Genomic DNA, 14344 nt, shown 5'->3' on the forward strand with positions numbered 1-14344 from the left:
TCCAATCCTCTTCCAGGGAGAAAGTAAAAGGAGCAGTAGAGGCTGTTTTCCTTGCAGAAGATGCGGCTAACACAAGCCCTGACCGCTCGACGTGGCCGCAGCCCCATCCGAGGGGCTAAATCTCCACGCGCGCCGGGCTGATCCCTGTTTTGTTTTCTGGCGAAACTGGGTTTCCAATTCAAACCTGCCTCTTCCTCCATCCTTTATCCGGACAGCTCGCAAGTGTTTTCCTCGGAAGCGCGATTATGTGGCACTTAGTGTATTTTCTCACCTTCCTGTGTCCACCTGGTAAAAATAAAATAAAACAAAACAAAACAAAATAAAGGAGCCTGGGATTGAACTGTCGTTATTTTTTAAAAGGGGAGAGTGGGGTCACATGATGGCGAGTAACTGATTTAGTGAAGTGGCTGCAAGTCCGGGTTTGCTGCACAGCCGGCCCCTCCCGGCGGGGGCGCTGACGTCACGGAAAAGCCCCGGAGCTGGTCGGCCGGGCCGGTATAAACCGCGGGGCCGCGGCGGCTGCGGGCGGCGGGCTCCGGCGGAGGCACAGACGGCGGCAACGCGCGAGCACCCTGCGCTCGGCGGCCCCAGCATCACAGCGCTCACCGACCCTCGGACGCCCAAGTAAGCCAGGCGGCCCGCGGGGGCCCTCCCGACTTTGGAGAGGGGTGGGGGGCTGGTGGGGAAGGGGTGGGCGTTCCCAGCCCGCAGAACTTTCTAAGTTGAGAAAAGAGCCTTCGGAACGTGCTGTCCACACTGTGGTTTTCCAAGTCAGGGGCAAAGTTTAAGGTGCAAAGGATGCCATCTGTCATCAGCAGGTTCCTTGCTTCAGTTCAGGAAGAGGGCCACCTCCTCCTACCCGCTGTGGTCAGAGGGCAGCCGTCAGGCTCTGGTTGTTTGAATTCAAGTCGGCCAACGGGGGCGCTGCTCGGGAGATTAAAAAACCCGGCTGATCATCGCGGTCAGGGTCGTGCTTAGGGTCATCGACGGGTTGGGGTGTGGAGGGTGGGGGTGAGCGTGGGAAGGGGAGTGTCTGTGCATTTCTCGCTCTCCCGAGTGGATCTTGCTGATTCAAATAAGAATGCTTCTACTTTATCTGAAGGAGCCTGGGAGTACAGACATCCGTGCAAGGGGGGCGGGAGTGGGGGGAGTCCTGAGAAAGGGAAAGTTGTAGCGAAGTTGTTGAATGTCTTTGGGGAGAGTCTTTGACCTGATTTGCTTCAGAAAGGTGGAAATCTGAGTTGAATTAAAGAGCTCTTGAAGCGGACATGGTTTAATAAGAGTGAAGCATTTTCTCTGCGAATTTGACAGGTCTGAACCTGAGCGGGTCATTTGCCTGCCAGAAGGACAAGGCATGGGGCTGGGATGTTTTAAATGTGATATCCGTGGACAGGAGGGCAGAGCTGAGGCATAAACCTCAAACAAATTCTCCCCCCCCCCCGCCTCAAATAATAGCTAACTCAGGCAGCTGGGGAGCATCAGGGCAACTTTACTAAACATGGAAGTTCCAATAATCGCTTGTCCAGTCCAGCCAGGGGGAGTGATGTCATTGTCACGTGTTTCCCACTGAGGCCCACTGGATGCTGGTGCAATTAAGAGCCATGTTTAGACAAGAGCAGCTAACCTGGCCAGCTGGTCCCCAGCTGCATTAACTTGTTGCTTTTCAAGCCATCTCTGGAGGCTGTTGGTTCCTTCCGGCTGCCTCTGTGCCAGCTCTGAGTGGGGAATCCCCAGGCTTCCTTGACGATGGAGGAAGCCCCAGGGCAGTGGGGGATATTAATGGTATTTTTTCCTCTTTGCAAATGACAATCTGCCTGAGGAGCTGGTAACAGAGAGTGTGTGTGTGTGTGTGTGTGTATGTGTGTGTTCGGTTGAAAGCCTGTTGACTGCTTCATTGGTGTTCCTTGTGTTAGGGTTTCTTGGGTCTCACCTCATTTAGTAAAACATCACTGACCACTGTGTTTAAGCCCCCTGAGCTCTCACTCATGCTTCCTAATGCTAACACCCTGGCTGCTTTGCTCTCTAGGACCCAACGATGACTCTGAATAATGTCACCATGCGCCAGGGCACTGTGGGCATGCAGCCGCAGCAGCAGCGCTGGAGCGTCCCAGCCGATGGCAGGCATCTGATGGTCCAGAAAGAGCCCCACCAGTACAGCCATCGCAACCGTCACTCTGCTACCCCCGAGGACCACTGCCGCCGGAGCTGGTCCTCCGACTCCACGGACTCAGTCATCTCCTCCGAGTCGGGGAACACCTACTACCGGGTGGTTCTCATAGGGGAACAGGGGGTGGGCAAGTCCACTCTGGCCAGCATCTTTGCAGGCGTGCATGACAGCATGGACAGTGACTGCGAAATGCTGGGAGGTAGGTGGACCAGCCCCAGCGGGCTTCTGTGGTCAGCAGTGGTCCAGGAGAAAGAACAAGTAGGTGGGTCATTTATCTGCAGAGTTGGGAACTGCGATTATGCATTCTTGGCTCTGGCTCGGGAGCTGGGTCCCCACAGAAGCACTGGCGTAAGCCCCTGGGACAAGAAAATGAAAATGCTCGTAGATAGAACCTGGGCCAGAAAGGGAATTTCTTAGATTCCAGCTCTAAAGGGCCTGGGGAGACAGATGATAGAGGGCAGAGCCAGAGGGTCAGGGTCCCACCTGTGGCTTTTGCCATTTCTGACCTGGACCTTTCAAGAACTGAGTGTAGACACAGCCTTTTTTCCATGGTGATACCTAAAACCAAACCGATTTGAAAAACTGTTAGGATGAATTCATTAGTTTGTTTATTGCAATATTAGAGGCTTTTGAGGGTATAAAATCATTTAAAATCTGTATTTTAAATAGCACATTTAAAAAAATATTGAAATACAACAATGATGATACATATATTTGTATAGTCTTACAGTTTTTCAAGACAACTTGCCCTGTACAATCTCATTTAAAATATTTATTATTTAAGCCTTGATTTCCAAAACTAATTTGAGGTGACACAATCTCAAAAATTCACATATTCCTCAAATACGTGTAAAGCATAGCACTACATTCTGGGAAGTAAGATGAGGACCCTAATAGTCGGTGGTTTTCATACAGCGTCTTTCAGCCACGGCTCCCATCTTAGACAATGCCAGGGTCGCTGTGTGTCCCTGTTTGCAGCTGCGGAAATGAAGGAAGAGCCTTCCAGTGCTTGTCCCAGTGGCATGGTCTGTCTCTACGCTCAGTTGCAACTCACAGGTGAATCACAGACTTCCGGAGTAGGAAGATGTCTTAGTGATGAGTCGGTTCTGCCCTCTACTTCATGCATAGAAATCCTACTCCTTGCTCACTACTGTCAGCCCATTTCTACTAAACGTTTATTCTTCCATTGTCTGGGAGTTCACTGCTTCATGAGGCAGCTCTGACTGGCTTTAAATGATGACTCACTGATGGAACATTGATTTCTCTCCTCACTCCTGAAATCTCAGGGACGATAGCTAAACCCTATTTCAAGGGAGAAAGAGGGTCAGTATCTCTTTTTATGTAAAAGCCTGTGGGGGAGTGTCACTATAGGAGAAAGGGAGGAGGAACTACCATCTAGAATGCACATTCGCAGTGGGACATGCACTTTATTGGGAGCCTTATATTTGCTACTGTTTATTTTGGTCCTGACATTATTGCTGTACTCATATGAGTAAACTGAGTCTTAGGGACTTTCCTAGAATCACCCACTGGGATGGCTGGAATTAGAACTCAGGATTTTATAATGTTAGTTTGGTGGTGTTCTCCTTCTGTCATTGATAAGGAACTTGCTATGTGCCAGGCACTACGCTAAGTACTTCCCACAAGTATTTTGATAATGCTTACGAAAATTGAACCAATTTGGTATTAATATCCCTATTTAACAGGTGAAGAAATGGAAGCTTATGAAGTCAAGTGACTTTCTCAGGGTGAAAAAGCTAGTCCATGGTCTGGACAGGATTCAAAACTAGTTGTGGTTGAACCTAAATCCTGTGTTCTTTCGCTGTACTTGGCAGCCCCTGGATTTAGCATCCAAATGCTGTTACGTACTGTAGCACATTGGGCTGGGTACCGACCACATGCCTGGCTCCATGCTAGGCTCTGGGGTACCCAGGGATGAACGAGGTACATCATACATACCTTCTTAGGAAGGAGCTAAGTGTCAGTGGCTATAATTCAGAGCAGGATAAAATTATATGAATACCTTAAGAAGTAATAATAAAGTGCTTTGGAGACTGATATAAAGAAGAGACCAACCAAGAGTTTTTGTTTGTTTCTTTAGGAGGGAGGAATTGAAACAGTTAGTGGAGAGCAGACTTTCAAAACTGTTTGTCCATTAGAGTGCAGTGGTATCTATCCAGAGGGCAGTATCCCCATAGGCATAGAGTATTAAGAAGATTGACCCATCCCTGAAACTTGGGAAGGCAGGCTTCTGTATCTGGGAAGCTTCTTTGTTTAATAGGGAGAGGGGGCAGTTGATAGAGAGAATCCTTTCCTTATCTCCTCACAGAGGGAATCTTGGGCAACAAGAAGCTTCTCAGCTGACTCATCCTACCTAACGTGTCCTATCTGAGTAACTAAATTTATACTGTCTAGGGTTACAGCGCTTACGTATAGGTGGCTATTGGAATCGCTAGTTGGCTTTTATGTTTCCCAAGGAGAGGGTTTTCCACGGCATTTCACTGCATTGTTCTTTTTTCAGCATTAACCATAAGAAAAAAACTACACAATACTCTCATCATCATTTCTCCAAATAAAGATGGATGTTGTTAAGATTATATTGCAATAATCTTATGACTCTCTGTGCACACTTAATGCTGTTCATTCATTCATCCATCCATCCATTCATCCCTAAACAGTTACTGAACCTATACCGTGGAGCTTGATGCGACACTCTGAGGACATACAGAGTCGTGGGGCTTCTTCCTTAAAGATGCTTACAGTATATGCAGTAGAGATCAACTATAAATTGATAGGATGTGATAAGTGTCATCAAAGAGGTACAAGGGCAGTGCTGTGGGAATTCAGAGGAGAAAATAAATATTACTTCTGGCTGTGAAAATCAGAAAAGGGTTCAGGAAGTGGTGGTCTCTGAGCTGGACCCTAAGGACCACTAGGATTTGGAAGCCCTGGGGTAGGTGGAAGGCGTTGCACGTGTGCACAGGGAGTACAGGAGAGAGCACCGGACTCGCAGCCTGATGATGTGAGTTTGGACCCCAGTTTTTTTTTTTTTTTTTTTTTTTTGTGGTACGCGGGCCTCACTGTTGTGGCCTCTCCCGTCGCGGAGCACAGGCTCCGGACACGCAGGCTCAGCGGCCATGGCTCACGGGCCCAGCCGCTCCGCGGCATGTGGGATCTTCCCGGACCGGGACACAAACCCGTGTCCCCTGCATCGGCAGGCGGACTCTCAACCGCTGCGCCACCAGGGAAGCCCCGGACCCCAGTTTTGACACTGACTTAGCTAGGTGCTCTGGAGACAAGAAACTTACCCTCCTTAAGCTTCCTTATTAGTAAAATAGGGACAATAACTACTTCAAAGTGTATTAAGAGGATAACAGGTGATAGTGCCTGGCACATAGTAAGTACTGAGTGAATGAACGTTAGTTAGAGCTGATTCTGAATCTGTTGTTTCCTTTCCTTGGGCTTACTTTCCACAACTGGACCTTTCATTGCTTGAAGTTCTCATCCACTTTGGTCCCTCTTGGCTGGGGCCCTGTGATATGTGCCGAGGAGATGTGAGCCACTAGAGGAGAGGCCAGTATTCCTAAGCCGGAGTTCCTTTAGGGTTCCTTGGGATCCCCTGTGCTCTGAAAGCTGAAAGCAGTTGAGAGTTTTGAGGGGAGAGGGGTGCTGGAGCCTCAGAACTTTCGAGGGGCTGCCTTAGCCGGTTTCAGCGGGTAAGAGAACTCTTGGGCAGGTTCACACACAGCGTTTGAGCCAGTCTTGAGCAGGATGGTCCTCCAAGCACAGTGGGGGTCAAATGCAGACAGACAAATCGAGGTGCGTTAGTCCAGGGAAAATGGCTGCAGACAACAAACTCCATCCCACACCTCAGGATGATCTCTCTTGCTACGCAGGGTGTGAGTACACACCCCTGGCTTTCATGGAGAGGACCAGAAAAATGAGGACTCCCCAGAGCAGGTTACTGAAAAGCCTTATAAGCCAATAGGCCTTAACCCTTTCTCCATACACCTTAACCCAGGGCAAATTTCAAAGGACTCTTCTAGAATTTTATATTCTTTTATTTCCCCTCTTCTCACCCAGTTAACCCTTGAAAAGGCTGAAAGGTGGGGACTAAGAGAGGAAGAGAAAATAGAGCTTTGCTTGCAAGCAGGTCCTCTCCTGGTTGCAGAAGGCTCTCAAGCAGGATGCTTTGAGTGAGAAATCCTTGGGGCATGTGGCCAGAGGTGATACATAAGCCCAGGTGCAAGGCATATGCACAAAGCAGGGCAGAGGTGTATTGCTTTAGGCTTTTGGGTTTCCGGCACAATGATTTTCAGGCAGAGGTAAGTCCAGTCAGAATGATCCTGTCAGGAACTTTCCAGAACAGCAAAGCAGTTTGACCTTACTTCTGCAGCTGGAATCTTTAGTCCACTTTTTCTCCAGACTTCTTCTGGTACCTCGTAAACCAAGAGAAAGTTTGAGTTTGCTTTTCCCCTTAGCTATTGGTATACAGTATGTTTCTGTCTGAACTACTAAGGATTCAGATGAATCTCTTGTGCCTACTGTTGCGTGGTGAGTGATGAGCTGAGGGCAGAGAAAGTGCTTTTTTGAGTTTTCTGAGTGCAGGGAGGTCTCGCAGAGAAAAGAGAAAAACTCTGAGGTGGTAAGGGGCAGTCAGCTCCCCCACCCCCTACCCCCATCTGTGCTGCTCAAGCTTTGATGATTTGCACTTGGTTGTATAAATGTGCCTGTTGAGGTCATGAGGCCCTACTCTCCAGTAAGCCAAATTAGGCATTCCACTGCAATCCCATTCATGATATATATTGTGGATGGCAAACATGATGGGAATAATAGATTTAAAATCCCCCAGTGGGAAAACTGTCAACATCATTTAAAAGAATGACACCTAAAGAGATGGGAAAACTGACAGAAAGACAAAGCCATTCCTGGCTAATTTTATTCTCATTTGTCCATATTGTCTTTTCTTTTCCTCTCCGGATTCTAATTCTTAGAGGAAGAAACATTGAACCAGGAGCATTGCTTTTTATAAACCCCTCACTATAATGAAACAGGAAATGTCCTGGTTCCTACGATACAGGGCTCTTAAGCTAGGATTTACCTATGGTAGGGAACGCAAGTATGGCAAGAGCCAGCTTCCTCCATCTGAAGAAGTGATAACAGCTAACATTTATTGCATTCCTACTTTGTGCCCAGGCTTAATATATGTCATTGTCACAGCCCTGAGGTGTGGATACTCTTATCAATCCCATTTCACATACGAAGAAACTGAGGCTCAGAGAACTTAAGTAAGCAGTCCTGAGCCAAATAGTTAATAAGAGATGGCACCCAGATTTGAATTCAGGTTTGCTTGTGCTCCCAAGCCACAATGCTATATTTATCATTTATTCATTCCTTTGATAAGTATTAACTGAGCACCTGCAATCTACCAGGCACTGTCCTGGGTGCTGGGGGAAACAGCAGTAAGCAGCATAGATGCAAGTCTCTGCCTTAACATTCTGGAAGGCGAGAGGGACAGAAAATAATAAAATAAGTACGTTAAATGGATTCATGTTAGATGGCAATCAGCACAATGAAGAAAAATGAAACAAGGAAGGGAGTAAGGATTATTGGTAGCAGAGAGGCGATGGAATTTTAAATAGATGGTCAGGGAACACATCCCTCAGAAAGAGATAAGGGAACAAGCCTTTCGATATTTGAGAGAACAGATTCCAGGCAAAAGGAACAGCAAGAAAAATGGCAAAAAAATCATTATGAAGATCATAATTCTCAAATGATAAAATTCAACACAGGAAACCTCATTGTGAAAATAGAGTGGGTATGGGTTCAATTGTGTGGAATTGATGGGAATCTCTCTTGCAGAAATCCCAGTTAACTCCGTTAATCCCCCCTCTCCCCTCTCCTACTGATTTTTCTGGGCTGGAGCTGCTCTGGCCCTTTGTACTGCATTCACCCTTCTCTTGCATTCAATCTGGGCTCAAGTGCAGGGAGGAAGGTTTCCATTACTAAGTAGAGCTGGAGACTGCACTTCTGCTCTACTTAAGATGGAAAAACAAGCCTATTTATTCCTAGGGAACTGTATTTTTTTTTAACGAAGAAAACTTCACCAAAGCAGGGATAGTTTCAAGATTTTTTTCTTGCACGTCTCAAAAGAGGAGAAACGTCTCTGAGCTGAAAGCTCCTGAAATGGCCAGTGAATGTTCAGTAATCACCCCACTGAAAGGTGCAGTGGGTTTCCATGGAAGGCTTATGAGCTGGGTTTACAGTTCTGCTGGGCAGTTAGTGTTTCTCATGGCACCGTCCATGGACTCTGAGTCAAAAGGAGTAATGTGAGTTTATTCTCCTGAGTGGTTTTACTATATAAAAGGTATAGAAATGATGAAAACAAATGCTTTTCATTTCAAGCATTTAGTGATACATGTTCAGAAGATGTAGGTGTTCTGCTTATTACTAAGCAGAATACTGGAGGAATATACGTAGAATGTTGTTGAAGGTGATTAAAAAAATAATTTGCCTGTGTAAATATTTACACAGTTTACTCTGTATATTTACATAATTAATTGCATATTTAGTAAGTTTATTTTCTGGCATAATTTTCTATACCCTTTTACAGAAAAGTGTTGCCTATTTGCCTGCCTCCAGGATCACTGTTCTTTCTTTTCCAGAAGATACATATGAGCGAACACTGATTGTTGATGGGGAAAGTGCAACAATTATACTCCTGGACATGTGGGAAAATAAGGTATGCACAGCCTGTAGCTCTCTGTAAATTCCTTCAGGGCCTGCCTTCCAACAGGCTGTCTGGGGCAAGGGTGACATTGCCCTTTTTGATGTTCCAGATGAGGTGGACTCATTTTCTTGATTAAAAGCATTTACTCCTGAAGAATGAAACTGTTCTAAGGAACAAGTCGTTCATAAATGAGCTTTGAATAACAAGCAAGTTGCAGTGATTTGCCCTTAGTTCTATTCAAGAATACAAAAAAGTGTATTTGTTTTAGGGAAAGTGCCCGTAAGTATGGATGATAATTTTAAACTACATAAAAACATATTATATGAAGCTGACACTCTCACTACTAGTTTTCAACATTTTCTTTTTAAAGGTTTGGGGTTTCTGAGCCTATTTGCTAGACCTTCTGTTTATTAAGAACCCTCCTATGCTAACAAAAGGATCCTTAATTTTATCACTTAGGGGTAAAAGAGTTTTATGGAAGCCAGGAAGGACTCATTTTTGGTAGTTTAAATACAATTGGAAATATCGTTTGGCAGACTCTTTGTATAATTTATCAACTCAAGCTGTAGGAGGAATCATAAAGTAAAACTTTTTGGCATCAGTGCTGTCTGAGCTAAGAGTCTTTACAGCCACAGACATCTTGTAGGCATGGAAGACTGATGCCTTTTGGAGAGTTGGAATAAGTTTTCTTCCTTTCTCATATCAGCAAGGGTACTTTAGGATAAACACATTGTCTCTTTCAAACTAACACCTCATTTACCAGGCAAGTCTGAGCTCATGGGAGATCTCATTTCATCAGGGGGAGAATGAGTGGCTCCAAGACCACTGCATGCAAGTCGGGGATGCCTACCTGATTGTCTACTCCATCACGGACCGAGCCAGCTTTGAGAAGGCATCTGAGCTTCGAATCCAGCTCCGCAGGGCCCGGCAGGCAGAGGACATTCCTATAATTCTGGTTGGCAATAAAAGTGACCTGGTGCGGTGCCGGGAAGTGTCTGTATCAGGTGAGAGGAGTGATGCCAATACCATAGAAACTGTCTCTGGGTCACATGCATTTTCCTTCCAACAGTTGTTCTTTCCTTTCTCTTTCATGAAGCTGGAACCAGGGACTTATTAAAATGCCACATGGAGTTTTATGCATACTCTCTAAGGTGCCCATGTCCCCAGCAGATCACCTGTTCTACCTGCAGGATTCCAATCTCCCTATCCCTAAGGCTTTCCCTGGAATTCCTTTAGGGAAGAGGTCATGTTCAGGGGTTTACTGGCAGTCCCCAGCCCTTTCTCCTTGTCCTTTCTATTCTCCAGGGAGATCTCAAGAGTCCTGGGAAGTGAAAGTAGCATCTTCAAGCAAGAAGGATGGGAACTTTGATTTAGGGGCACTGTGAGAGTCTCACTGAGATTAAGAATTCCACTCTGGTTGCCTCTGGTTCCTGTAGACCCTAGAAACACCCTCCCAGCCCTTACCCTTTGCTTCCTAAGTTTCAGTTAAGGCATCAGTCCGATGGTGTCACATATCCTTTGTCATACTTGGTTCAGGGATAATTCCTATTTGTTGAGTTGGCACCCAAGTGCCTTTGGGGGCCCTTAAAATTTTATTGGCCTAATACAGATTTGGTACGATGGTAAAAAAATAAAATAAAATACTGCGTTGCCAGGCTCCACCCAGGAGAAAAGAACCCTGTTGAATACTTAATAGACCCAACCAACTTGGGAATGTCTTACTCTTAGGAAATGACTGTCTACAGTAGTCATTTTTTTCCAAACCAAAACTTGGACACCTGGTCATTGAACACAATAGAACATTCGAAAATGAGACTTTCAGAAAAGCTTGTTTGGATAGTTTTCTGTAATTGTATTGTACTGTGTGAAATTCTCCAATTTTTTTCAAAATATCTCATCAAAGCTTAAAAAATTTTTTTTCAGAGGGGAAAGTCAAATAGTCAGATTCTTATTTTCAATTCAGGAAACTGACTCAGGAGAAAGAGTAAAGAACATGAACTTGAGAGTGAAGCAGGCCTGGATTCACACCTGCCACTTACAGGCTATGTGAACTGCCTCAGGTTTTTAAAGGACCATCTCTCTCCCCTCCAGTCTCATCACCTATCCGAAAGGGATAATGTATTCTTAAAGATTGTTGTAGGGCTTCCCTGGTGGCACAGTGGTTGAGAGTCTGCCTGCCGATGCAGGGGACACGGGTTCGTGCCCTGGTCCGGGAAGATCCCACATGCTGTGGAGCGGCTGGGCCCGTGAGCCATGGCCGCTGAGCCTGTGCATCCGGAGCCTGTGCTCTGCAACGGGAGAGGCCACAACAGTGAGAGGCCCGCATACCACAAAAAAAAAAAAAAAAAAGATTGTTGTAAACATTAAAAAAATGTTTATAAAGTATTCAACCCAGTTCCTTATGGGAATAAATTTAGGCTATGGCTTTGACTAATTAATATTCCGATATTTGATGAATTTGGTCTTTCACACAGTGAATTTGGTGGGCCAGATCTAAAGCCCATCTCTCCTGTTTCCATGAATCTTCGTGTGAGGGTCTTTCCGTCTATTTAAGCCCTGGGAGGACATGTGTCCCAGTGGCCTCCTGTATCCGTCGCATATATGACTGACTTAGAGTTCCCTAGAGGACCATTTAAAATCAGGCCTCATCCAGCTTGGCTTTCTGTGTTTAGGGTCATATTCTGCAGCGCCCCTGACTTTCCTCTCCTGTCCTTTCTCCACCAGAAGGGAGAGCGTGTGCCGTGGTGTTCGACTGCAAGTTCATCGAGACCTCTGCAGCTGTCCAGCACAACGTCAAGGAACTGTTTGAAGGCATTGTGAGGCAGGTCCGCCTCCGGCGGGACAGCAAGGAGAAGAACGAGCGGCGGCTGGCCTACCAGAAGAGGAGGGAGAGCATCCCCAGGAAAGCCAGGCGCTTCTGGGGCAAGATCGTGGCCAAAAACAACAAGAACATGGCCTTCAAGCTCAAGTCCAAATCCTGCCATGACCTCTCTGTGCTCTAGGCACCCGGAGTCATCCAATGTCCCCCAGTGGACATCACTGAAGGCCATTGGGACCCATAATCTATATTAGATTGGATTCTTAAGTATTGTTAGATGTGGCTTCCCCTGTTGTTAGCTGGGAACTAACGTGCTAGGCTGATGGGAAACAAAATGCATGAGAAATGAAAGAGCTTTGTGAAGACTCAGTATTTATTTACAGGAAAAGCCTGACCTTTGCTGCTTGAACACCCAAGACTCATTAGGGGACATGGTTGGTGTTCACATGTGTTTCCTCTCTCCTTTGGCTTAGTAGAGAATTGAAGCCTACAAAATAATGCCTAGACAAGAATTTTTCATTATTAAAATTTTGCCTGGTGTTCTGTTACGTGAATTTGAGGCCAATCAGTGGGTCATGAACAAATACAGGAAAGCCATCAAAGGAATTATTCAAAGGAGGGAGAACTTCTTTCTCTGTACCTTATATTTGTGGAGCTAGGATTGCAGAACTGGGTTCATCACGGTCATCACCGTTATTGCTCCATGAAGCTGTGAAAAGAAATGATGGACTTGCTGGAAACTAAAGCTTAGTAAACAATTTTTGTTCAGTGCCCACAGTCAGGGATCCAGAAGTCTATAGAATTGGGAACTGCTACATGTACCACTAATGGGCTAAAAAATTATATCTTTACTACTGTTGTCTTGTAATTTTTTATTTAAAGGAAAATTATTTTAATCAAATTCTATCTAGTCAAACCACGTTTTATGTTGCATTATTTTTAAAATCATAGGGCCATCATAAAAAAATATTTTTAAAATCTAAATTGTTGAGAACCTGGAGTGCAAAATACCAAATTTTTAAATATAATCGAAGGTCTGAAGTTTTATAAAACACAAGACATAAATACTTCCAGCATTTTGGGTTGACCCTTTTATGCCACAGCTCTGCTCTATTTATTATTATTTTGCAAAATAACCATTTTAACATTTGATAAAGCATATTTATGAACATGTTTCTTAATAAGAAAAATGCCCATTTTATTACCATTTTCTATCTTTTTCAGAATATTCAAGTTTTTACCTATATGTCTTATAATAAATAAAATCTTTGGAAAAAAAAGGCATTCCTAAATGTTTTTCCTCCCGACTCAAGATGATTATGATCATTTTGATGTAGCTTCCAGAGCAAGCACATTATAAAGAAACATACCTATTATTTTATTTCTTCTCTTCATTGGCAAGAGCCCAGTCATTATCTGTTTTAAAGAGTATCCCCGGGGGCTTCCCTGGTGGTGCAGTGGTTGAGAGTCCGCCTGCCAATGCAGGGGATGCGGGTTCGTGCCCCGGTCCGGGAAGATCCCACGTGCCGCGGAGCGGCTGGGCCCGTGAGCCATGGCTGCTGAGCCCGCGCGTCCAGAGCCTGTGCTCTGCAATGGGAGAGGCCACAGCAGTGAGAGGCCCGCGTACTGCAAAAAATAATAATAAAAAATAAATAAAGAGTATCCCTGACATCTCTCCTTTGACATGTGATTCACAATAATGCAAAGTGATTTTCGGCTGATTCAGTTAGGAAGTATTTGAGGTCATGTAAATGCCAAGTTATAGTAAAAGCAAGATTGACCTTTACTTTGGTCTGGCAAATTCCTGACTCAACAGATGGGCTTTGCTTTGCTCCCCAAAGGCTCATGGTCCTAAGCTTGAGTAAAGCATTAGAGGAAATTATAAAGGATTAGGGGGGAGAAAAAGGAAACTGGTGATTTTCAGCCTGAGCTCTAGCCAGGCAAGGCTTTTAACCAGATTCTCCTCCCTGACATTTTTACAGCTGGACATTAACACGTGGCTGCTTTCCAGTGGTGCTGTGTAGCCCTTCTGCTTCAAGGGTAGGACTTCCTGCTGTTCCCCATTCACACCTCTGGCCCCCGCAGCACGCTCTTACTCTCTCAACTCCCTATCTGTCTGAGTTTGTAATGAGACATATACTAGTAGTGACAATCAAGGGATCTTGCATATTGCCCAAAGCGACACAGTTTTACAAGGTGTCCCTGCTCTATTTTGTTGGCCCTTTCTCCTCCTTTTTCCAAGTTGGGAGCAAAGGTTCCCATCTCTGCACTTTGCATCTTTGAATTGGTCAAGGAAACAGTACAGGGAGGTGATAAGAGTAAAGATTCAGGTTATACGGGCCTGGGATGAATCCTGGCTGTGCCATTTAACATGTGTCTTTGGAGTAAAGTTGAAAGCTTCTTAACTTAGTTTCTCATCTGCAAATGGGGTTGCTAATAATACCTACCTTGTAAGGTTGTGAGATGGTGTCTTTCAGTCTGCCATACTGTAAAGAGCTCGAGAGATGGCAGTTTTCATTGTCACACATCTTCCATTCTGCATCAGTTAGTTAGTTTTATATGTCTGAAAACTCAAAATCAGGGGCCACTATGTCTTTTCCTTTTCATTTCTTTACTCTCTGCAATACAG

General features: G+C 45.2%; 1 protein-coding gene across 2 annotated transcripts; it reads left to right on the forward strand.

Annotated features, from left to right (window-relative positions):
• Positions 1-488: 488 nt before the first annotated feature.
• Positions 489-12987, forward strand: GEM (GTP binding protein overexpressed in skeletal muscle). Of its 2 annotated transcripts, none has more exons than XM_082601505.1 (5): positions 489-624; positions 2027-2429; positions 8833-8909; positions 9697-9901; positions 11622-12987. In XM_082601505.1, exons 2-5 carry the CDS (start codon positions 2036-2038, stop codon positions 11897-11899), a joined length of 954 nt encoding a protein of 317 aa, XP_082457631.1. In that variant the 5' UTR covers positions 489-624; positions 2027-2035; the 3' UTR covers positions 11900-12987. The 2 variants fall into 2 exon arrangements, with proteins under 2 accessions (XP_082457631.1, XP_082457632.1); XM_082601506.1 differs by having other exon boundaries at positions 2027-2366.
• The last annotated feature ends 1357 nt before the right edge of the window (positions 12988-14344 follow it).

The sequence above is a fragment of the Mesoplodon mirus genome (assembly GCF_964341445.2).
Source record: "Mesoplodon mirus genome assembly, chromosome: 16".
Taxonomy (NCBI): Eukaryota; Metazoa; Chordata; class Mammalia; order Artiodactyla; family Ziphiidae; genus Mesoplodon; species Mesoplodon mirus.